Source organism: Alligator mississippiensis, chromosome 10, assembly GCF_030867095.1.
Source record: "Alligator mississippiensis isolate rAllMis1 chromosome 10, rAllMis1, whole genome shotgun sequence".
Classification (NCBI taxonomy): Eukaryota; Metazoa; Chordata; order Crocodylia; family Alligatoridae; genus Alligator; species Alligator mississippiensis.
In genome coordinates this window covers 38,285,465-38,310,195 of record NC_081833.1, presented here as the reverse complement: position 1 = coordinate 38,310,195, position 24,731 = coordinate 38,285,465, and the positions used below count along the sequence as shown (strand labels likewise).

Below are 24,731 nucleotides of genomic sequence, written 5' to 3'. Positions count from 1 at the left end.
GTTTGGAAATTTTCCCTGAGATTTGTTCTACACTTATTTTGGGGAAGTTTAGACCCATTGCCATGTGTCCTGCCCTTTGTGGTCAGGGGAAAACAATGTGTCTCCACAGGACGTCTTTCAAACAGTTGAAAACTACTAGCATGTCCCTCCTTGGCCTCCTTTTTTCCAAACCAAACATACCTACTTCCTTCCACCTGTTCTCATACAGCTCACTTTCCAATCTCTTCAGTCCTGTCTAATGTGCTGTTTTGCAGTTGTGTGACTCTTGCGTTAAGTTTGTGCAGAGGGCTCTGAGACCTCTGTGTAAGTGTTCTTCAGTAGAGAATTTTTACATGGAAATAATAGCAGAGAAGCATAAGTATCTCCAAGGACTGTTTCTCTAGGTCAAACTGACCCCAAGTGTGTTTTGGGCTGTGGGGGAGATAGCAAGCGAAAATGAAGACACACACCTCTTTATCAGGCAATGTTTAGCTTGGCAGTATGAAAGGTATGTGGGGAAAGCAGAAGGGTGAGGGCATTTACTGAACTAAGCTAGAAATGTCCAGAAGGATAGAAAGGAAGAAGGGATTTCACACTGCATGTTCTATCTGGGCCATTCCCCTGAGTTCTGCTTCTTCCTGACCTGGCCTTTGGACTCTGCTTTGACCAGACCCACCTGAGTGGAGCTTCTCGCCGGAGTGCACCAGCTCATCTCATCATTGACAACCCTATGGCTGTACATCTCTGGGTACTATTCCATATCTGTAAATCTGTTTCTCTATGTATGTGTTCAGCTTTTCTGGGTCTCCCCTATTTCCCACCTTGCTCCATCTTTGTTTCTATTCATTGCATTTATTAGTTGCATTGCTGAGCCTCTGCTGGGGAACAGGGCTGTGGGCAGTAGCAGGGCTAAAGTGAAAGGGAAATAGTGAGGAACAACCCCCTCCTCTGTCTAGTGTTATGTAGCAGCACTCTCTCCTGCAGGTCCCCTCCTTTGGCTGGTGCAGTGAGAGCTCCCCCTTCTGATTCTATCTCCTGGAACCACTGTCCTGCGCCAACGCATAACTACTCCTTCTGCATTCAGCCGAGGTATGGCCACAGGGGTGTTGCAGATCAAGACCAAAGCTAGGTCAAGCCCCACCCCCTCCCCCAGTCATAGATGATCCCAGTTCTATCTCCTTCTATCTCCCAGGCACTCCTCCAGTGTCTGGCTTCCAGCCCCTCCTTGCCTCACCCCCACCTTTCAAGATGATCCTTCCCTGCCCTGAATACTCCCTCCCCTGTTGTTGTAGTCTAAAAGTCTGGTTTTCTGATTTACAGTTCAGTTTCCCCAAGACTCATGTTGTCTGATAGGGATAGCTCACAGCTGTCTCATCTTTCCGCAGCACAGAGACCCGCTCCCTGCCCTGGGAAGGCTGCACCAGATCTCTTAGCTTGGTCTTCCTTGCTTAGACAGATAAATTCACCTCTGAATATAACTGCTCCCTTGGAGCTCGTATGTGGGCTGAATTTGCCCTGTGCATCAGTCACAGCCTTTCCCAATGCCCTGTGGTGCTCCACATCTCTGCCCAAACGGCTCCCTGCCCCTCCACCAGTGCCCTTCCCCTCCACCGTGGCCCCAACCAATAGACGCTTCCTTCCTCCACAGTCCTGGGGGTCCCCTGCTCCTTCCCATAAGGACACCCACCCCCTTCTTCTCTCCCGGGTTTGGCATAGCCCTTGTCTCCCACTTACACACCTCCACCACCCCAGACTCCATCTCCTGGTGCCTCCTGGGTGCAATTACTGAGCGATTGTCTCTGAGACACCCCCAACCCGGGTGGTAAGCATCAATCCCCCAACAACCAAATCCCTCTCCCTGCAACCCTCCCCCTATCCCAGGCAGGAGCCCCAGGAACAGCCTCACCAGCTTCTCCTGTGCTCCCAGCCTGTTGCTCTCCTTCACCATGGCAACTGTAGTGTCTGGGCTGAGGCTTCTGGGAGTTGTAGTCTCAGTGTTTCTAGTAGTTCCCTGTAAGAGAAAGGAGCCTGACTGGTGGCTTAAGAAAGAGCTGGTGTTTTTCCCATGTAAATCTGCTGCAGAGTATTCATAGATTCATAGATGTTAGGGTCGGAAGGGACCTCAATAGATCGAGTCCGACCCCCTGCATAGGCTTAAAATGGAAAGAAAATTTAAAATCCAGGCCTAAATATTCACAGGCTGGGCTTAGAGCAGGGCCACACTGCATCCTGTGCTGAACATGGTCCTTCATCTAATTTTCACCTCAGTGCTCTCTGTTTACCATTTGTAATTCATTCATCTTGGATTGAGAAATTAGTCCAGGGAGTTTCTCTCCTTCCTTCTACTCAGTTTCAGAATCAGGGTTTTCCTCATCACCTTTTGCCTTAACACACTGAAAAGAAACAATGAAAGGGGCAATGCATATTCACTACTCACATTTTAACATGGATGCATATACTTTATGGGGGGGGGAGGGGAGTCTGTTAATATTAATTTGGCAACTATTTTAAATAAAAAATGTTGAGTTATTTTTCTTTGCTGGTTTCTGAGCCTGTAGTGTGCACTTGTTTTACATTTTCAAGGTTTTTTTTTTCTTCTTGTGAATAACGGCTGAAATTCTTCTTCTGTCTTTTGATTCCAGCAATCTGAGTCTTGAATAATATTATGAACGTAGTGATAAATTCTGATGAGATTATGCTATCTTAAATAATTTTATTTGGTCTGTACTCCATAAACTGTTGGGTTTTATAAAACATTCAGAATCTTTTCATTAAGTGGTTTACCACTGTTTGAGGATTCCCTCAGAGAGCAAAGGTGTAGCGTATAGGAATAGAGTTGTATCTCTTGATATTGCTTGCGAGACTTTCAGTAGTACTTGCTATGTTTTACATTTTACAAACCACCGAAAACCATTCAGAGTAGAAGTATGTATGTAGTCAAACTTTGCATATATTTGCATTGGTAGTAGATTTATTTGGTACCAGTCCATGCCAATGTTGTATCTTCCTAGTCTTGCTACTGGGATCTGTCTTACCAAAACAAACAAAAAAGAATCATGAAGGGGAGAGTGCAAAGACTTCTCTTCATTGACTTCTCTGTGTTATGTCAGGGTCCCTGACCAGTGAGCTAGAAGGAAAGATGTTCATGGGTTGAGATCTTGATGAGTACTTCTCCATTGCCACAATTAAAGGATTGATGCAATCACTGGGGAAGTTTGAGGTGGGGGATGGGGAAGGATCAGCTGTTGAAAGATGATATAAAGAGGCCAGCTGGGTGAAGGGAAACAGAAAAGCGGGCAGTTGTATGCAAGCGAGGTTATAATATCCTGACAATGGTGAGTAAATTGAAAGCTAATGACATTAATATCTCTGTATTATTATTGCTGAAGTGGTGGATTTTTCTTCCTAGGATGTAGCTTCCAAGAAGACAACTCCGTCTTTCTCTTTCGTCATTAAAGCAATTGGCAGGATTTCCTAAATCCTGGTCTCCCCTCATATAAAGGGTCCTGATTCCCCACTGTTTTACTCCTTTTCTAGTTTTTTACACCTAGGCAAGGTGTATGCAAAGAGCTAGAACAGTAGTATTTCACAGGTGCCTGGCACTGATATCAGTGCTTTCATAATGTAACCAGCAGTGGGGAATCAAGTTCAAGGAATGCAGCTGGTTTCTACTTCTTCTGCTAGTCTCTATCAAGACTGGTCTAATTCAGAGCTGTAGGAGTAATGCACTAATAATTGGAGTGTCTCTATACAGTGCTCCATCCATTTATCTATTGTAGTGCCTCTATACAGAGCAAAGTGCAGGGCTTCATAAAGTGAGTGGATGTTAACACTCCTCACTTCCTAGATGGGGAAGTGAGACACAGAAATAAATGACTTGCCCACAGTCTACTGGAGGTGCTAGAATAGAACCTACTTTTCCAGTTTTGAAGCCCTGGAAAAAAGTTTAGCTCAGAGTATACAAATGCTGCTAAATGAGAACAGGAGCTTTTTGCTTTCATGTAAATGACTGCATGAAGCACAGGGCAATGGAGAATCCATCTGATGCCCTCTCCAGGAGCTCATGCTAATGTGGAATAAGATCTCAAATACAGGATTCAGGTTTACAGTGCTCATGTGTGCCAACCCATCTAACTCTTTAAGCAAGGAACTACCCCTGGCATCTGGCTTGATTGCTGTGAGCAAGCATAAGCTTTGAAGAGGAGAAAGTAGCCTTGTACTTTATTGCTTTGTGACATAAATTTAAACCATGTTCATAGCTTTTATTATGCAATCCCTCTTGCCTTAGACTTGTGGAAGGAATTGTAGGAGGAAAAAGATCTCCTTGTAACTTAAACTTACTTATATTTCATTAAAAGATAAAAGTGGACCCTGTACGGAGGAACAACCCTTTCCTTCCTCTCTTGTGAGTGTTTACTAAAGCCTTTGTTGTGTGATTTTGATCAGAGGCTGAGGTCTAAGGGGAGGAGGTCAGTTCCTTGTCATCTGGGTTTATTTTTATCTGTTTCCTGATCTTTCAAGCCCTGAGTCAGTGGAATGGCCCTGGTTGGCTAAGCTCTAAAGTGCTTTTCTGAAAAACAAAATTTGTTCCTGCACTTTGTCTTCAGTAGGATGGGTGATGGGAATGAGGTTTTGCTGATCATGCCTGGAGGGTAGGCATTGACTTGGTGGCCTTCAAATGGAAGAAATAGCATTAGAAGTAGAAGAAATAACATATGAAATGTACAAAAATACAACAGGGTGATGGGGAGACCACATGGGGAGTTAATGACATAGTTTGCTAGAGTAAAAGATGTCTTCCAAAATCTGGGTAAGCTAAGCTTGCAAGACAAAAATAGCTGCATATGTTGAATTAATTAACTCATGAGTGACTGGTGCCTCCTGAATCGGGGGGGCACCCGCAGAAGCTACTGACGGTGGTGGCCCTGTCAGGGGGGCACCAGCACAGCTGACAGTGTCAGTGTCAGCCGTCGGGGGGGGGGGGCACCGGCCCCCTGTACACTCCCTACCAGTTGCCTATGAATTAACTCTAAAGCAGTGATTCTTAACCAGGGTGCCACAACACCCTGGGGTGCCTTAAGATCCTTTCAATAGTGCTGTGGAGTGCCATACAATATTAGCACTGTTAGATGTGCAAATACTTACACATGGTTCAAAAAATAAACCCAGAGATTTCAAATAGGAATCTATAGTGGCAAAACCATTCTAACCTGTTGTGAGCTTTGCAAGTTCTTTGCAGCAGAATTGCTCTATTATTTTCCCATAATAATAATTTTAAAAGGAATGAAAGCTAAGAGCTGCCATTTTCAGAGAGATACCTTGAGACCAACGAGGGGTAGTGAAAAAAGTGGAGAACCATAACTGTAAAGGAAAGTGTGCTTCCTGCCTTCTAGACAGATCAAGTATGTCATCTCATCATGCTATGAGAGGATTCTTTATAACTGACTATCAGCATCTCCACAGATAACTGATGAGCATGCTAGAAATCCAAACAAACTGAAACCTGCTTGTTTTTTCAGGGAGCGACTGTGACATTCTGGATGCTGATGTCTGCCCTCTGGCTGGCTGGCAGTGAGAGCTACCATAGTGAGTCTCTTTAAATGACGTCTTGAGGGACAAATCCAGATAAAATATGAAAAAGGAGGGTGAAATCCTAATTTGAAAGGATTGATTTCAGGAAGGGAGGAAACAGGAGGAAAAACACACAGAAATACAGCTGTTACGCTAAAGCTTTGAGAGCACAGTGAAATCATTCTCTCCTCCTGGCAGTAGGAAGCCTACTACCTGCCAACCCAGTGGTGACAGTTCTTCAGAGGCTGCAAAATCATCACATTCACCCTGTCTCTGAGCAAAGCAAGTTAACTCATAGGAGCACCATGCTAGCGCAGCTGGATAGTTCCCAATACTAGAGTTAGTGCATTGAGCTCTACACTGGTCCATGCAACATGCAACATGAATGTAATTTGAGATTAGATGTTCAGGGTTTCAGCTCAAACAAGGGAAGATGGAGGCTTTCTTGGCGGGTGCTCAAGAGTGACTGTATCTTTAATTTCTGATGCCTCAGCAGAGGTCAGTCATTGACATAAAGATTGTTTGGGAATCTAAATGGTGACTTTAAATAAGAGAGACTCTGTTTTTGCTTTAAATAAATGTCCCACCCCCTGCTGAGCAGAGCCTTAACTCAAACCTGGGCATGAGTTGACTGGAGCTTGCTCCACTATTACAAGTAGTCATTCTTTTAAACACATGCATCTTCCCTCTGATGTAGCTGATTTGAAGAAGCTACATGGCAGAATGGGAGAAGCTGTCCTTCGTCCCAAAAGAAGTCCACGTGTCTGCTGGCCCAATCCATGTAAGCACCAAGGAGAATGTCAGAGAGTTGAGGAGAAATCACCCTGCATCTGCAAGCCGGGCTTCACTGGGCCATTCTGTCAAGGTAGGCCTAGGGAGATAGACCGGAGGGTGGATGTGACGCTGGGCTCTGCATCAGCCTACTCACAGGCACTGAACCAAAGTCTGAAGGCAGGGTAGAGAGGCACTATATAGACTGATTGAATCAGCGATGCATAAGTTTTTGTGAGTAAGAGCTCACTCCTTTACATTCCATTACATGTCTCCATCAACTACTATGAGGAAAAGACTTGCTGAATTAGGAGCAGCTACTTACAGTGTTATGGGGCAGGTATTTGATATGATGCTGATATCTTTTCCAATGGCGGTGAAGGCTTCATGTGATATCTGTGCTTGTAATAAAAGTATTGCCTTCTACAGTAAATGAGGGAAAATAATTTCTTCCTTTCCACAAGAAAATGTGGGTGTCTGCCAATCCTGGAGAGGGGAAATAAGGGTGGATCTCTAAGCTATCTCTTGCTACAGCAGCATTAATACCCCAGGAGCCCACTTCGGCCCTATGACAGCAGTTTTGATGCTGATCTGTGGCCCACAGAAAGCCCATCTCTTCTAAGGACATGCTGGAGGTGCTTCTGTGAGAGTTCAATATACTTCAATCAATTTAGAATGAATCTTGCTGGTTGTAACCCATTTCAACGCCTTTTGGAGCCAAAAAAGTTGGGCAAAATGAGCAGGGTTGCTGGAACTAGCTCAGCTGCTTTGTCTCTGTTCAGATTTCTGGACTAACTCAGCCATGATCAGAGGGTGACAATGTTGCAGGAGGATAAATAGAGACCCGATGTTAATAAATGTGAAGAGCTGCATTTGAGAGAAGAGATTACTGCCGCAGACACCCCCTCCTCCCTTTTTCTTAACTAAGCAGCTTCACTCACTGTCACTGTATTAAAAAAAGGCATTGCCCTTTGTCAACTTAAGCCTATCCCCCTGCCACTATGATAAAATGAACACTATGATGATGTAGAATGGGGAGTCTGTCAGGAGATATCCATAAAAGTCTATAACACAAGGACTTTACAATAGGAGGAAACTTAAGAACCTCTGGCTGAGAGAACCTGCCTTTTCCTTAGTCACTAATAAGAGATTTCAACACAGCCAAATCAAGAGCTTCCAGAAAAAAGTGACCAAAATTGCTGCTTGCTATTTAGTCAAAAGAGTCCTTTTCAGCTTCCCAGGGTGATGGTACATCGTGTAATGTCTCTATAGACATTTTAGCCATGATGACTTAAGCCCAGGACCTGTGGATCTATGGTTCTAAACTTAAAGGTCATGTCTTTCAGCTTGGAGGCAGCAGCAGATCCTCCATGGTCTTGTCAGCTGAGGGGGACAAATCCCAACTGGCAGTTCTAGCCACTGTCAAAATGATGTACTGCCTGCAATAGTGCTGGGTCATAGCATAGGTGACCCGAGGGCTCCTTCAGGCCTCATCTTTATTGCTATTCCAGATCGCTTTTTCCCCAGATGTGGTCCTGAAGCTGACATGTGAGGAAGATCACATGAAGATGATGGTGAGGAAGGAAGCATTTAGCTTATTAAGAATCCCCTTGGCACTTGTCCACTTGAAGAACAGCACTTGCAAGGTGTCGGAAAAAGAGGAAGGGGGAGCGACCTTCTTTGCAGCCACTCTTACTGGCAAGAACCATACTGTGTGTGGGTCAGTAATTCGGGTAAGGGTCCATCTATGGATACTTCTGATTAGAAGCTGGAAGAATAGGAAGCCATTCCTAGACAGAATACCAAGGTGATAGACAAATGGGCATATCTTATTTTATTTCTGAAGAGCATTGGTACCAAAAGATCCTAGCTTTAAATCAAAGTTTCTTCAAGAGTGCTGGAAAGCTGGCCAATGTAAAACATGTAGGATGGTCAGTGGTTCTTTCTCTACTTTTGCTGAATTGCTTCAGGGGGCACAGTGCTTGGCTTGTCCAGCAGAGCATGGTGGTCTTCATTCTCTGTTTCCTAACTAAAAGCTCCCAATGATTCGTGAGATAGTAGTACTACAACATCATCCCTTGGGGCTTTAGCCTCAGAATTGGAGTGGATTGTTGCCAGCTAATGGAAAGCTTCACTGATCAAGAGGCAGGAGTTCCTTTCTAGAGTATAAAGTCCTAGTTCTTGTCCCATAGGGCACCTATGAGGCATGGTTTAACTTAATATCTCTGTGCAGCACAAATCTCTGTTTCACTGCTATATGCTGAACCATGTCTGCTACAGTAGAGCCTGGGAACATACAATGCATCTTCCTATTGAAAGTCTATTACCATGATTCCCTAATTTTGGGGGGCAGGGGTGTCATGCCCCATTTTTTACTTTGATACTGCTGTATAGCCCTATGATTCTGTGTTATGAATAATACAAAGCAACACTTTACATCGCTGCAACCACATCATATCCTCTCCTGTAACCCAAATGGTAGTGTAGAATTGTTTTTGATTTTTCCTTTCTCTTCCTTTTCCTCCCTTTTCCTCCTCTACTTTCTCTTTCCTTCTTCTCACTTGCCCTCTAGCAGTTCATTGTATACCCCAGTTTGGGAAACTGATCAATAGCAGTATCTAACAGAGGCCTCTGACCTCTTTGCCACAGGCAGGAGCAGGTAAGCCATGACAAATACAATGTCAAGCACATGGTTGACATGAAGGATGTGATTTGAAGACCGTTTCTCTCCCATTCCAGCAAAACACATCACATGTATCTTACTCCAATGTGATAGAGTCAGACAGGGAAGTCCAGGGTGTGATCTCCAGAAGTGTCATTCTGAGGTTGAACTTCACCTGTGTCTATGCCTATGAACAGGTTGTTGGGCTTCCCTTCTCCCTCACTGCTATTGACATGTGAGTTGCTTGCCTTCTCTTTTCCCTTGATGTGTCAGCTCTCTTTCTGCCCTTGGCCCAGTGGTGCAGCGTGGTCATCATTGTGTAGTTTCTACCCTCTGCCTATATTGCACCGTCAAAATTGTACATAGAAGAGCTGATCCCAATTATCCAAAATTCCATCAGTAGTCAATAGAGGTGATGTCTGCTTTGGCCTCTGAAATAGGGGTCTCTTGTATTTAAAAAAGCTGTGAGAATTAGTCCCCTGAATAAAATAGAGATCTGCAGAGGAATGGGGCAAGCTTTGAGAGCAGCATTATGTCAAGGCCCCTTCCCCTCACTTCTCTCACAGTGAACTAAATGACCAGCTTGGATTGCAGACACAAGTGGGCCGGAGGCAGACTTGCCCTCTTCACAGTGGGTGAAGTGAAACTGCAGAAACTTGGGGGTAGGCAAGTGCAAGGGGTCCATCTTGTTTGAAGGTGGCCTATAGTTTAGGAGCACATGTTGAAGGGAAGCGAGGGTCTCACTTTTCAGGAAGTGCATTAATAAGAACATGGACATTGGATACGAACCTTTCCTCCTAGCCATTTAATGCAAACTAACTGTCTTGCAGTTCACAAGTGAGCTAGAGGGCCCAGGAAAACACCCCCAACTAACACCTCTTGAGGGGTGTGTGAGGAGAGATCTCTTGGGTGCGGTACAAATAGGCCAGTAGGCCAACCTTAATGGGAATGGCAATGTCCATGAAACCTCTTTCTCTTTTGTCCTCATGCTGCCAGATACTCCAGGTTAGAGGCCTATCTCATTGTGCATGGCTGTCACTAAAGATTGGCAGTGGGTCCCAACAAAAGGTTTCCACATGGGAGGTACTGGGACTTTCCACTAGCATTTGTTATGAGTGGCTGGTAATGTCTGGTGCTGCCTCCATCTTGCCTTCTTCTAACTCCAGGCCTGGTCTTCCTGATTTTCTCCTAGGCAGGTGCAGTTCATTGTCAAAGAAGGGAAGTTCAACGTCACCATGAACCTGTACAAGACCTCCTCTTACATGGAGCCCTATCAGCAGCAGCCTGCTGTCCTCCCAGTAACGGAGACCCTCTATGTCCTGCTGCAGCTGGTAGGGCAGAACTTGCTGCGGTACTTCCTCCTGAGCATTAAGGACTGTTGGACCACCCCAACTGCAGACCCCAACCAGGAAGTGCGGCACCAGCTTATCTTGAAGGGGTAAGAGTGGCAGGGCTCCAGCTTTCTCATGCCAAAGGGAGCATGAGAAAACCCACGTGTCCTAACCCTAACCTGTCTTTGGAGGGAGAACATCTTTCCTTGCTGCTGTATGGTGGAATAAAGGGCAGGCTGCTCCTGTCCCCCTCCAGATGCAGGCAGACGAGGGATTTAGTAATGCTGATAACAAGGTAGAAAAGCTCCCTACCCCACGAGTGATAGTTATATAATCACAAGCAATTGTTGCTATGAAGAACATGTGGCTTTAGATCCTTCTGCTGATAGTACATCAGTACAGCAAAGGTAAGTCAGCACCTTGCAGTCTTCTACCAAGAAAATCAAACTCAAAGATTATGGCTGATCAAAATCATAGAATCAGTGTTGGAAAGGACTTCAAGGGTGATCTCCCTAAACTGATGCTCATCTTTAAGGATACCTGTATCTTTAAATTAAAGATACAAGGGCCCTGATCTCATTAATTTTCAGACTATTTTCCTAAACCATTCCCGACAGATACTTATTCATACTTTTCTTGAAAACTTTCAAAGAAAGAGATTTAAATTTCAAGAAGGAGACTCTGATTCAAGAGTTTCTTTTTCCAGAGGAGAAAAGAATGCAAGTTCCTTTTTCTCATTTCCCCCAACTATTCCAGTGGGGAAAGGGGAGGAATAGGAGGAAAATAATGTGTGGGAGAAGAGAGGGAAAAGACTGGAGATTAAATGAAAAATTTTGATGAGAAAAATCTTCCATTTTGCTAAATGCTGAAGAAAGTCTATCCAGTTCTACCTGTGTCTGTCATCTCCATTTGACCTGTGCTGTGGAAAGCAAGACTTCTTGTACACAAAGTCTTTTCCAGTGACAGAAAATGGTGGGGCAGCAGGGACCTACATCTCATACTGCAGAAAGGCCCAGGCTGACTCAACCCTTTGGCTTCCCCCTGTTCCAGGTGTCCACATGATGAGACAGTGACGTACATCAGTGCTATTGGAAACAGCACCATGGCAAAGTTCAGCTTCCTGCTGTTCAAGTTCACCAACTACTCTGAGGTGTTCCTGCACTGCCAAGTTCAGCTGTGTCATCCTGATGGCCCTGAGCCCTGCATCAGGGTAAGGCTTCCTTGCCATCAGGACTGACCTAACCTTCCAAGAAAACTTCTTCCTTTGATCTTGCTTGTTGGAGGTAGAGAGCTTTGCTTCCACACAACATTTAGGTCAATTAACTCAGCTGAATGAAGAGCATACCATAAGAGCTGGCTTGCATTAAAAAAATAAACTAAAGATACAAGGGCCCTGATCTCACTTATTTTCAGACTAGCCTCCCTCTTTATGACTGTCACTTGGGTAGCTGGCCATCTACATGAAGGCTTTTATCACACAAGACTCATGGATGTGCAGTAGGAGACCAAACTGAGGCCCCTTTAAAAATTGTGTCCTTTATTATGTAGTTTCTCCCCAGTTCAGACACCAGCCACCTGGCTCTTACTACTTTTTTCATAAAGGAAGAACACAGCCAGACTGCTTCCTCTTAAGGGACAGTTGCTCAGTTATGGAGGTCCTCTTCTTGCCTCTTTGCAATCCAAATACTAACCTATGGAGGAAGACCTTTTACTTAAGCCTTCCTTTTAATGACAGCTGTCTACATCTAGCTTTTCAGTTTGCCTGAATGCTGAATAAACAAGCTGCTAACCTCTATGTAGCTTATAGTGTTTTATATAAACTTGGAATTGCAGGCTTTTCATTGTGATGTCACTGTAAACGACAAGTTGGGCACAATATTCATGTAGTGAGAAGCAGTAAGTAGGAAAGCCGAGCTCATAATCAAGAGGATGGGATATTTCTTCTGTGTATGAGAAAGAAGTGCAAACATATCCTCATCCCCATGTCTTTGCTTGATCATCTCTATTTTGTTCATAGGAATGTCCCAGGAAGTTCAAGAGGAAAAGGTCTCTTGAGGATGACTACAGGAAGATTGTCTCTTATGGACCCATCCATCTTCTGGCCTCTTCACTCTCTGGAGCACAGGATGTTGACTCTAGTAGAGAACGACAGGATGTTTGGGGTATGTATATTATTTCCTGGCTAGGGTGGGAGCAGCACAAAGTGGAGCAAGGGCAGTGATACTTCCTCTGTAGGTTGTGTTTTGTTGTTGAATGAGGCTGCTGTGTTCTGTACCCCACAATGTGGAAATTCAGAGTCTTTCAGGTGCTAACATCTCTATGCTCTTAGACTGTAATCTGCACAGGGTCATAATTACAAGCTGTAGAATGGGTAATGAGAGCCTAGTCCCACTCTTTAAATCTGCCTTCTCCTCAGCCAGTTGTCTGTGCTGTATCACTGATTTGCTTGGAAGATCAGGAGAAGGTGGATGGTGAATCAAGAGCAGAGTAGGTATTGATTCTGGAAAGGGAGTGCTAAGGGCTAGCTCTTTAATGAATGTTAGGAGCAAGGAACTGATTAAACCATAGCCCTGAAGTACACAGTTATGACAATCTGGGTGTATCTTCACTGCTTAGATATATCTTGCTCACTCATGTGATGTTTAGTAGATAACATGGCTCTTTCGTATCAGAGGAAGTGACCCCAGCCTCGCAACATTCACTGAGATGGGAGATGTTCTACTGGTGTGCATAAGGTCTGCCAGGGAGATTATAGAACACAACCACTTATTTTCTTTTCAGCAGCACATCTCTGGATTCCTGGTGCTGCGGTAATGCTGTGTGCGGTTGGTCTCTCCATTCTGGTTGCTGTAGTCATAGTTATGAAGAAACGAGTGATATAAACACAGTGCCATTTCCAAATAAACCTAACAATAGCTAAGAAGAGCTGTCTGTCTGCCTCTTTAAAGAGATTTTTTCAAAAGAATAGACTGCTTTCTCTAGCTGAGAGAAGATGATACAATGCACTGGACTGCAAAAGGTTAAACTACTTAAAGCTTCTCTGTCCCCCATATTGCCTAGCTGTTGAGAGTCAGCAGATCTTCCTTACTCCCGGACCTGTTGCACAAAATCCAATCCCCTGTGTATATGTGCTCTGCTGGATTCACAAAGCCTAGCCATTGTCTGAAAACAAGGGCTTTGACAGATACCAGCATTTTCAGCTAAGGTCCTGGGTTCTAAGGTAGCACAGTTTTGACAGGTTCAGTTCCCATGAAAGTCAGTGAATCAGGTGCCAAACTGCCCTTCATGCTGCCAGCAATTTCATCCTGGTCACTGAGGCCATATATTTCTTTTAAAGCAGTGATGTTTTATTCTTGTGAACCATTAAAGCACTCTGCTGTTGGTGTTGGTCCTTTCAGGGAATAGATTGACTAAAAAGATTTTTAAAGCAACACTAGTGTGGCTGTTAACATGGAAACCAAAATCTAGCACTTGCTTGCTTGTATCTTGAGTCTCGTGCAAATTGCTACTTTACCATCAGCCTGTAACACTATGCTTCCTCCTCTCCTAGCCAGTCTGTGCTGCCACAGCTTGTTCTTGTCCATGATCCCCTGGCTCTTGGATTTAGTTAATTTTTCAGATGAACATACCACAGGGTTTTTTACTGCAATGGGACACACATTTATAGCCACCTAGACAAGAGACTTAATAAACTGTTCAACAGAGGGAGTAATACAACATATAATCTTCAGGCACAGGATCTGTTCTATAAGCCAAGCGTCTGTCTTGAGCAAACTATGATAGTAGATTTAATGCTTAAGTTACCTCAGAGACATGTTGGAACCTTGGTACCATGTTTTCAGTTTGGGCACAACATACAAATCTTACAAATGTGGTGCCCGTTGTCATGACACCTCTTTCCTGGTTCCTATAGGAAGTGATTTGAAGTAGCAAACTCCCCAAATCTACTTAAGAGAACAAACCTTTTGGAAAATGGGTGCCCCCACAACTGCATGTAAACTGTGTGGGCATTAGGGCCGTGCGAGTCTTCAGATCCCGCTTCGGATCCGGAGCCGCTTTGGATCCGGAGCTGCTTCGGATGCTTTGGTGTCCAAAGCGGCCCATCTGGATCAAAGCAGGGTCTCAGCAATGATATCCAAAGCAAGTCGGAGAGCATCCAAAGCACTTCGGATCCACTCCAGATGCTTCGGACCCGCTTCGGCCATCTTGCTGCACAATTAGAAGAGGGAGGGGGAGTGGGGGAGGGACGGAGAGTCGGGGCGGGGGGCGGGGAGAGGGGGAGTGAGGGAGAAAGCTGACATCTGTAGGTAGCCAGGGAGAAGGATTTCTCCCTGGCTACCTTTCCAATGGCAGCGTCTGTGGGGCGGGACTAGAAACACCATAAAAGCCTGTTTGCATCCCTTCTGTGCCTTTTGTAGCTCGTTCCCTGTCAGCGACTGTGAAAGAGGAACGCTCAGACTGAGACTTGCCTGCTCCTTTTTCTTGTTATGAAGGAGTGGGTAGGATTTAGCTTAGCTTAATTTAGCTTAGCTATTCTAGTCAATTATTATTAGTATTACAATTCAATTTATTTCTTTGAATTTATATTTACTCTTTTTTTTGGAAACTTTGCAAAAAGAAAAGGTGTGTTTTCCCAGCCAGTGTGATCTATCACTGTGCAGGGAGGCACAGATTGCTTGTACGCATGCATGCACGCACGCATGCACGCACGCACGCACGCACGCACACACATACATAGAGACCCACAATATAGAAAAAAAAATCACAGCAGAAGACAGATATTTACAGCAGAACAAGACAAACAAATATACAAAAGGATTCACATGCACACAGAGACCTTTTGCAGAACAGGAAAGATCAATATGAAGCATGCTGGAAAGGCAGGTACCAGGTCTTCTGGCAGAGGAGGAAGAGGGGATAGGGGGAGAGCAAGAGCTGCAATCTCCCCCCCTCCCAAACACAGACACATTCTATTCCCAAGCAGCCATGACATCAGTGCTGCCAGGAGGTGGGAGCAGTGTCTGCACCTGGCGTCTCTGTACCTGCACCACCTCCGCTCAGTCCAGAAGTGGGCACCAGCAGTGGAATCATTCCTGCTCCTCCCAATTTCAGCTCTCAGTGTGAGCCTCCCACTGCCAGAGGAGGAGCCGGAGCTGGAACCAGGGATGCTGAGTGTGCTGGCTCAAGCAACTCTGGGGACTGAGTGGGAATCAGAGTTAGTGCTCCACACCCCTCACGTTTCCTCTAGGCCCAAGTCTCCTCTGGAAAGCAGCACCTTGGAGGAGGCTGAGGTTGTGGAGGCAAATGGCTCAGCTGAGGCAGCTCCTCCTGCTTTTCAGCCTCAGCCTGCTGAGAAGGGAAAAAGGCAGGATCCTCGCCCTCAGCCCAGAAGTGGGGGAGTAGTGTAGTGTGGGATCATTTTGAGGTGGCAGATGATCCCAGGTTTGCCATCTGCCAGCACTGCCGAAGGCACAGGAGCCGTGGCAAGGACTTGAGACACTTCTCCACCATGGCCATGCTGCTGCATCTGAGGAGGCACCACCCCCTTGCCCTTCTTCCTGCTCAGCCTGGCACCAGTGCAAGCATGCCAAAAGGGAAGTCCCCCACTCACTCCAAAGCTCGTTTACCCCCAAAGCAGAGGCAGGCCACACTGGACCAGTGGGGGAAAGGTGGACAAAAAGTGGGGTGCATTCCCAAGGTGCCTGAGATCACCCAGAGCATTGTGGAGATGCTTGCTCTGGATAGCCAGCCCCTCTCCCTAGTTGAGTGGCCAGGGTTCAGGTGGTTCATAGCACTTCTGGCCCCATTTTACAAAGTGCCCACACGCACCACCTTTAGCAGGGCGGTGGTGCCCTCTCTGTATGAGGCATGCAGGGAGTACTTGAGGGACGAGCTGTGCAAGGCAGGGCCGCAGGTAGCCTTGCACTTCACCTCTGACATCTAGAGCAGCCGGGGTGGCAATCGCGCCTACCTCTCCCTCACAGGGCACTGGTGCGATCAGTCAGGCCGTCGACGGGCTCTACTGCAAACGGAGGTGCTGAACGAGTCTCACACGGCAAGGGAGATCATGGGGGCCATGAACCGCATGGTGCAGGGGTGCGTCATTGGGCAGGCCAAGCTCCCCCGCGGGTTTATGGTCACTGACAACGGGGTCAATATGGTGAAGGCTGTCCATGATGCCAACTTTGTTGGTATCCGCTGTGTGGCACACAGGCTGCACCTAATAGTGAGGGATGCCTTGGAGGGGGACAGGGCTGCCAGTGACGGCACCAACTAGTACTGCTACAAGCCAGCTGATTTTGAATTGCCGGAAGGTGGCGGGCTACTTCCACCGCAGCATCAAGGGGGGCAAGATGCTGCGGGAGAAACAGGCAGAGCTCAGCGTAGATTCATAGATTCATAGATGTTAGGGTTGGAAGGGACCTCAATAGATCGTCAAGTCCGACCCCCTGCATAGGCAGGAAAGAGTGCTGGGTCTAGATGACCCCAGCTAGATGCATATCCAACCTCCTCTTGAAGTCCCCCAGGAGGAGGTTGGATATGCATCTAGCTGGGGTCATCCCGCAGCACAGAATCACACAAGATGTGGACACCCGGTGGAACTCCACATTCCTGATGCTCAAGACGCTGGTGGAGCAACAGAAGGTCATCCATGATATGGCCTTGCTTGGGGAGATAGGGATCAGCGCCCCCCTGAACAGAGCTGACTGGGGTACCATCTCCCAGATGTTGGTGGTCCTCAAGCCCTTCCTCGAGGCCACTGAGACCCTTAGCACTAGCGATGCCCTCCTCAGCCAGGTGATCCCCCTAGTGAGGGGACTGGAGAACCAAATGGAGAAGTTCCAGGGGATCAACGTTCCTGGCTGGGGCAGGCCACTGTCACCAGATGTACAGGCATTGGTGAGGCGGCTGAAAGAGGGCATCAGGAGATGGCTGGATCCCTTGTGGTCCAGTACGGCCCACATGATGGTGGGCGTGTGTGACCCGAGGGTGAAGGGGAGCATGTGCACTGGTAGCCCCAGAACCCTTGATCACTGGATGCAGGTGCTGGTGAACAAAGTCAGGGAGGCCGAAGTGCAGAGGAGAGGGGATGTGGAGGAGGAGGATCCACTTTCCCATGCCAGCACTCCCAGCACCTGTGCCACCACCAGTCAGTCTCCTTCATGCCAGCCACTGCCAATGTGGGCCATAGGCATGGCTTCAATGCTGGGGTCCAAACACACCAGACCCCAGCCGCAGGCAGGTAGCACCGAGGCTTCAGGGGCTACCTGTCTTGCTGAGGATGTGGAGCCACTGGACTGCGGCCCGTTGGCCTACTGGGCAAACTGCAGCCAGATGTGGCAGGATCTGGCCACGGTTGCCTGCCAACACCTGACCTGTCCACCGACCAGTGGGCCAAGCGAGAGGGCGTTCAGCATTTCTGGGGATGTTGTCGCACCCCACCTCACCTGCTTGGATCCTACATTGGTGGAGCAGCTGGTGTTCCTAAAAGTGAACCTCCTGCTGCTGGGGTCCCCCAAGCTCCACATGCAAACAGACTGAGTGCCACCCTCCTCACTCCATCTGCACCAATTTCCTTTTTTGAGTTGTTGAAAAGCCGACTAATGCCCTGCCCTCAGCTGGAGGGGGCACTAACTGCATCACCAGCCAGCAGGGGAAGAACATGTCCCTGCTGAGCTCATTCCCCTGCCAGGATGAACTTGGAGGTATGGGATTGGGGCTATGGGGAAGGAGGAGGCTCCAGGTCCTGGGCATGACCACTAAAGCTGCACCCTGCCAGGGTAGGGGGGCCTGGTGGGACTGCTGGTGGTGCGGCAGCCCCGTAAATGCCAGGACCAATGATCCCCTGGTGAAAGGCAGGTAGGAGGCACCATAACCTCCAGCTAACGCATACGTGCACAAAGTCCTGGCTGGGGAACGCCCAGACCTGTCACGTCTTTGACAGGCCTGACGTTTGCTGGTTGCAGTGCACTTGTGAGGCTCCCTGTGAGCTCAGCTTAGCTGCCCGGGATGCCAGCTTTAGGGTTGAAAACCCTTTTGTCAGGCTGAGGAAGTACCTGCAGTTGGTCCAGGATGGAAGGAATAGTAAAGAAGCCAGAGGCTGGCCTGGCACACAATGCAGGCAAGAAAGCCAGTCAGTGAAAATGGAAATGGAGGCATCAGGGGGGAGAGGGACAGGCTGGGGTCGGGGGTAGGAGGGAAAGGGGGATGTAGCAATGCAGGTAAAAGTGCGGAGGTGCCTGGGGTGCCAGATGTTCAGCAGGTCGCAGTGTGCCAGAACTCCACCAGGTATATTGAGTCCATGAGTTTCTGTACCTACTACCTAGGAGGCTGCTGAAGTGCAGTTCATAGGCCCAGCTCTGAAAAGTGGTTTGTACATTCCAAAGATAAATTTTTTAAGTACTCCTTTATTTTTTCATAATACACATATAGACATAAAAACACAAGATAAGCCATCACACACCATGAATAACATTATATGTCCAACACAACCCAATGTCTTTACTTCTTCCTGTCAATTCCTCTATAAAACAACAAGCTCTGTGGCAGTTCTGTGTGGGTGCCTTTGATGTTGCTGCTGATGCTACTGGTGTTGAGCCTGCTAAGTTATTGTACCTGTTGTCACGTAAAGCGGAGGACCGGGCATAAGGGGAGGAGGAGGCCTCAGTGGGGCACACTGCCGTGTTGTGCAGAGGCCCCTGCGCCAGGAAGGGTGCACCTTAACACACACACAGTGTCACCCACCCACATCACGAGTTTTGCCTGTCAGCAGCTTGGGGTGCAGTTCCTCCCAAACCCCTGCACCAATCTTCTTGAAATTTGGTAGGCTTTGTGACTTCACCAGGAGCTACCATTCCTGCAGTTTTCAGCCCTCTGCGCCTTAACACACACAGGGTCACTTGTGTCATGAGTTTTGCCTGTCAGCAGCTTTGGGTGCAGTTCCCCCCAAACCCCTACACCTATCTTCTTGAAACTTGGCAGGCTTTGTGGCCTCACCAGGGGCTACCACCCCTGTAGGTTTTACCCCTGTGGTGTAACACATAGACGTGACAGGAGTTTTGCTTTCAAGAATTTGGGGTGCGGTTCCCCCCAAACCCCTACACCGATTTTCTTGAAACTTGGAAGGCTTCATGCTCTCGGCAGAGGCTACCACTCCTGCAAGTTGCACCCAAATCAGAGCTAAAATAACAAAATTACAGATATTTAATTAATCCCCCATTATAACCTTTAGCCAGCGGCTCTGTAGCTTTGGAGTCGCCCCAGCCGAATTGAAGCAGCAAACTGATCCGAAGCTCTGGATCAGATCACGGCCATCCAAAGCGGCTGGATGCGAAGCTGGATCCGATCACTACCGACTCGCACAAGCCTAGTGGGCATGGCTCATTTGTATATGCCCATTAGTATAGTTATAGCAGCTCTAAGAGAAGGCTAAGCCCTACTAGAATTATACAACTGAAACAAAAACTCCTATCAGGTTATTCCAGGAAAACTTCAGATAAAGCAATGTAATACAAGTACTTCATTTAGGAGACTGTTCTGTGCACAGCTTGTCGGTCAATTAAAATGTGAGGGCTCTTCATGTAATGCTGAGTGACCCAAAAGCATGTATGTACTCGTGGCCTAGCAGGGCCCAGCAGTATGGCAGTGGCCATAATAATGGAATTCATTCTTGCTTAAACTATGGCCATCTCCAGGAGCAGTTGGGAGTTGGCCCCCAATACGAAGAAGTTAGGAAAGAATAAACCAGGGGATATGCTGCCCACAGATTTCTCCTTGATTTTTGCCTTGGGGAGCCCTACCTGCATCATCAGAGGATGGTTGGCTTTAGGATAGACACACACTACTACAGAGTATTCATTCATTTATTTACAAAAAAAAGTTCTTGTTTGTACAGTGCAATAGACTAGAAAACCACACATGCAGTTGTTTGGAACAGGCTCAACATAATGTCATTTCCATCAGGGAACAGAGGACCTGCATTTTCATCTCCAGTGAGCAAAAGGCAGGGGAGGAAATAAGTCTTTTTAGTTCCACTTTGGTCCCACTTTGGTCAAATGAGCCACTGCATCCCTGTGAGATGTGTGCACCATCTTACTTATTATCATTAAACTTACTTATTATCTGCTAACTAGATGTATCTACATGTATAATTAATGCAAAGCAATAAACTCTAGCATCTATTGTGTGAGAGTTTATTCCTCCCGGGTGCCAGGCACTGCAGCTCATTGAGTTGGGTCAGAGCAGCTCCAGCTGGCAGGGAGCTCCAGGGGTCAACCTGCCAGCTGGAGGCTGTTTTAACCCAGCTCAACATACTGCAGAGGGGTTGTCTGGGGCATGAGGATGCTTCAGTGTGAGGCTAGCTAGCAGGCAGCCCCCATACTGAAGCACCCTCATGCCCCAGCCAACCCCATCAGCATGTGACATGTGCGTTGTTGCACAGTAAATAACACCGCCACAGGATAGTACTTGTACTAACCTATGGCGGCATTTATTAGTTTACTGAGACTTAATAGGATCACACATGCAGATGAGGAGACTTTACTGTGGAGCTAATTAGGCAGTAAACTTTTTATGTAAACACACCCACTGGGAACAGGTCCCAGGGAACCAACATAACTCCTGCTAATAGCGCTACAGACCCATGCAAAAAGGTAGGATGGAGTCCTTCTCTTAAATGAATTTCCTGATTACGTGTTGCAGCACAGTTAAAGTCCATTTGTGATGTTGTAGTGACTGTACACTCTGCAGAAAGAGGTATCAAACCTGAAAGCTCCAAAGTGACGTACCAGCCCAATTCCTATTTCCTTGTCCCCTTCTGTCTTAAATAAAAGGACAAAACCACGGGAGCTGGGGATCTTCTGGCCATGCAAATTCCATGTCGAAGTCTCAGTTTGATCTCACGCTCTTTCATTCTTTCAAAGAACTCTTAGAAAGTGAGAAATGAAGGTCATTACTGAAGTAACGAGAAAGCTGGAGGCTTCAACTGAAGTGCTCAACTGAAAGTTTTGTTTGTGGAAGCACTCTAGGCTGCGCTTTCAGATAATATTACTTAAAGGAGTTAAATGTGGCCAAAACAATGTGGCTTCTACTATATTAAACCAGTGGTGTCAGAGGAGCCACAGATGAGTAGCTGTGGGCAACTTAGCCACTCTTGTGCTTGATGTCACAACCCAAGGGTGTGATTTTTGTTTGTTAGTGTGCTGCCTGCCTTCCCCGACCCGGCGTGTCTGGGCTGCTGGCCACAGCCCGCCGCGCAAAAAAAAAGGGCCTCGGACCGCTCCTGGCCCGCACATGGCGACGAGGATGGGATCAGGGGAAAGCACATCGGAGCTAGAATTAGTTAAGAACTGCCCTTGGTGCAGTGGAAAACGCCAAGTAGAAAACTTTATGGAACTGGAGGCGCATATCGCTTACCACCAGGCGGGCGGAACGGGTGAGAGGTTTATCAGCGGATGTCTTTCGCTGAAGGGAGAAGAGGGAGCTTCCGAAGACGGAGCCCCGAAAGAGAGGGCAGTGTATTTGCTCCCCGCAGCATTCAGGTGTATGACGAGCGATGAACGGGTCCTGTTCAGGCCCCTCGACACTGTGTCCCTCGCCAAAGTCAACCCGGCGGGCAAAGTAAACCCGACCCTCATCCGGGAGTGTGCCCGTTGCCTAAGATGTGCTCGGGAGAGTGAAGAACCGGTGCCGATCGACCGGTTCGCCCCCTTTATGCTAGCATCCAGATTGAGGGGTCGCGAGCTTCCATCCAAGCTCCGCGAAGATCTGGAGACGGAGGAACGCGCCGCGGATGAAAGGGTGGCCCCACAATACGACAAGGGGGGAGTGTTAACTGCAACTTTTCGTACTGTAACTGATCTAATGCACAAGAATTTAAGTTTGAAAGCCCAGCTGCGTATGGCCATTCAAGCAGTCAAAGAAGCGGCTGCGAAAGAGAATCCTGAAATGCCACGACAAGATGGCGCCGAGCAAGAGGGAGACCGCATGGAAGAACTGGAAGAGAAGGGTGAAGCTTTGGAGGAACCTGCGAGAGTTTGGTCAGCGACCCCGCCCACCGAAGCAGCGTCGTTTCCAGCGACCACGCCTTCTTGCCAACGGAAGGGAGAATCGAGCGGAGGAGTGCATCCGCCCCTCCTGCCTGAAGCAATAACAGCAGCAGTGACTCCCACAGCAGTAGTCCAGCCTGTAACAACAACTAACCGAGTTGCCACTGCCTACTATGCTCGCACCAGAACTGAACTACAGGATTTGTGCAGAGAATCAAGAATCCAACCTGAAGAAACTCTAGCTGTGTGGTTGGGATGTCTGGTCGTGGAACTTGGATCTGATCTGCTGAACCAGGAAGAAACAAGCTTCTTGGTCAGACAAGCTTCATGGAGTAGAGGACATGTCACTGACATGGTAGCGGTTAACGTTCACTGGCCTATTCCACTGCCAGCGCTTGTTGCAGGACTGATCGGCCAGAAAGCCCACGCGTGGCATGACGGACGGCCAGAACATACCGGCGCAGAACATCTCATACTAGCAATCATCGGAGTCTCATACTGTGCCTGGAACCCCAGAGCATGGGCGCTGGGACTGACATCACTCCAACGAATAAGACCATGGCCTCACCGTCATCTACGAGACCCTGGAACCGTTCCAGTGACCGTTCACAGCATAGATAGTTGTCTTGAGGTTTATGGGCGAAAGAACATCGTCGTCCTCCGGATTCTGCTTAACCCAATGGTGAACCAGCCTGTGAGTAACCTCCTTCGTCAGTTATCTCGACTGCGTATCCTAATGGAGCCAAGATTATCTGGTGATCGGGAACATCGACACCCGACCGAGACTCAAGGCACAAGACACTGCGAATCCGATCTTCCATCATTGCCACAGAGAACACCAGAAAAGTGATACATGTTTGGATTTCTCCTACAGCGTTCTGGACTCAATAAGCGACAACTTCGGATTTTAGGGGACGCAGGCCAATGGCAGCTGGCCTATGAGTTAGGTTTCCGTTACCTAGAAGAATTAGACGATGGCTCCTCGATGATTTCATCTAGTTGAGTGTGCAAGAGAGGATAGATTAAAGTAGCAAACACTTATATTATATGTTTTGAAATTAATAGTGTAGTTCCATAAGAATTTTTGTAAATACTTTGAGATACGTTAACTTATTTTTTGAGAGTTTTTGTTTACAGATCCGGAATTCAAGGTGCGTGGTGAAGAGAAGCCCCAAGAAGGATAACACCATCGGAAGAAGTGAAGGCCTGACGCGCGACTTCGCCATGACGCCCACTGAAGCCCTGATTGTGCAATTTTTTGTTGTGAATCTGATTATGTGTATATGTATTTGTGTTGGTTATTATTTGGTTCGATCCCTTGAGGACGAACTTCTTATGTTGGTGGATTTTGTGTTTACCTGTTTAGTTCGACGACCCGTGATAAGAGCTCTTGATTACTCGAGTGACGAGCGTGCAGCATAATTCAGCTGTGCCTTCAGCAAGGGGGGATGTCACAACCCAAGGGTGTGATTTTTGTTCGTGTGTGCTTCGGCACTGCTGAATTATTTCCCACCACTTGTAGCTTTCTTTGCAGGGTGCATTTCTTCGTTGCAACACAGAAATGCACATTGCAAGGAGTTCCCGCCATTCGTATTCAAATTTGTGCCCCACTATTGGCCAGTTCTAAATTATTCCTACGTGGCGGCTAGCGATTGGCTTGCTAGCCGTATAAGAGGCTTGAGTGGTTTCCGCCCAAGTTGGAGGACTCCACGAACATCAGGAGGAGGAGACTTCACGTCTCATGAAGATCTCTAAGCACTGTGGAGCCTATCGGACCCAGCGTGTATTTCAAGAAGGCAACAGGGGTCTGATCAGCCTCTCGCCTCTCCCCGTCGCCGCCTAATCCCTCGATGTACCCTTCCCTGCACACAAGTTCCACGGAGCCTAGCAAACTTCATGTGAGTGAATCCAGAGCTCTGTCCGAGTCCTTAAACTGGGACTTAAGCGAAGTTTTCCTGGAAGTTTTCCAGCCTGCACCGCGACCATCTACGGTGTAAGTAAACAATCTTAAATCAACCATTAAGTGTCCGTGCCTAATTCTAGCGTGCCGCCTGCCTTCCCCGACCTGGCATGTCCGGGCTGCTGGCCACAGCCCGCTGCGCAAAAAAAAGGGGCCTCGGACCACTCCCGGCCCCCACGCTTGAGACCAGGTGTAACATTCAATGTTCCAGTGCAGGTTGCTTTCAGAATGAGGCACAGAACATAGGAAAATGAAATCCCCAGTTCCTGGCTTCACTTGCAAGGCAGGTCTTTGTCCAAAATGGCTCCCTTAGAATGAGGGAGGCGGGTTGGGGATATGGCTACTGTGGAAAGCATTCGTGACTTGTTCATTCTTAGCAGCATTGGAGGAGGAGGATGTGGGTGTCTCAT

At 47.4% G+C, this 24,731-nt stretch overlaps 2 protein-coding genes across 9 annotated transcripts in view; one reads left to right on the top strand and one right to left on the bottom strand.

The window, feature by feature from the left end:
• The window catches only part of DRC7 (dynein regulatory complex subunit 7), a 29,003-nt gene extending 27,027 nt beyond the window's left edge, over positions 1 to 1,976 (bottom strand). For both annotated transcript variants that reach the window (XM_006271726.3, XM_019497325.2), the window contains exon 1: positions 1,886 to 1,976. The gene's annotated coding sequence lies outside the window, so the exon portion shown is untranslated. The remainder of the gene's footprint in view (positions 1 to 1,885) is intronic.
• LOC102571513 (uromodulin) lies at positions 504 to 24,377 on the top strand. 7 transcript variants are annotated; one of them, XM_019497331.2, is made up of 10 exons: positions 505 to 727; positions 964 to 1,068; positions 5,499 to 5,565; positions 6,248 to 6,415; positions 7,849 to 8,054; positions 9,061 to 9,218; positions 10,176 to 10,421; positions 11,365 to 11,524; positions 12,332 to 12,476; positions 21,147 to 24,377. In XM_019497331.2, the coding sequence occupies exons 3-10, from the start codon at positions 5,520 to 5,522 to the stop codon at positions 21,257 to 21,259; spliced, it is 1,242 nt and encodes a 413-aa protein (XP_019352876.1). In that variant the 5' UTR covers positions 505 to 727; positions 964 to 1,068; positions 5,499 to 5,519; the 3' UTR covers positions 21,260 to 24,377. The 7 variants fall into 7 exon arrangements, with proteins under 7 accessions (XP_019352872.1, XP_019352876.1, XP_019352874.1 ...); XM_019497327.2 differs by lacking the exon at positions 964 to 1,068 and having other exon boundaries at positions 504 to 727; XM_019497329.2 differs by lacking the exons at positions 964 to 1,068; positions 21,147 to 24,377 and adding an exon at positions 13,099 to 13,237.
• Positions 24,378 to 24,731: the final 354 nt, after the last annotated feature.

Coding starts and splice junctions, on each gene's coding strand:
- LOC102571513 (XM_019497327.2), top strand. Junction 5,566..6,247: donor TGGCAGTGAGAGCTACCATA/GTGAGTCTCTTT, acceptor CCTCTGATGTAG/CTGATTTGAAGAAGCTACAT. Junction 9,219..10,175: donor TCCCTCACTGCTATTGACAT/GTGAGTTGCTTG, acceptor ATTTTCTCCTAG/GCAGGTGCAGTTCATTGTCA.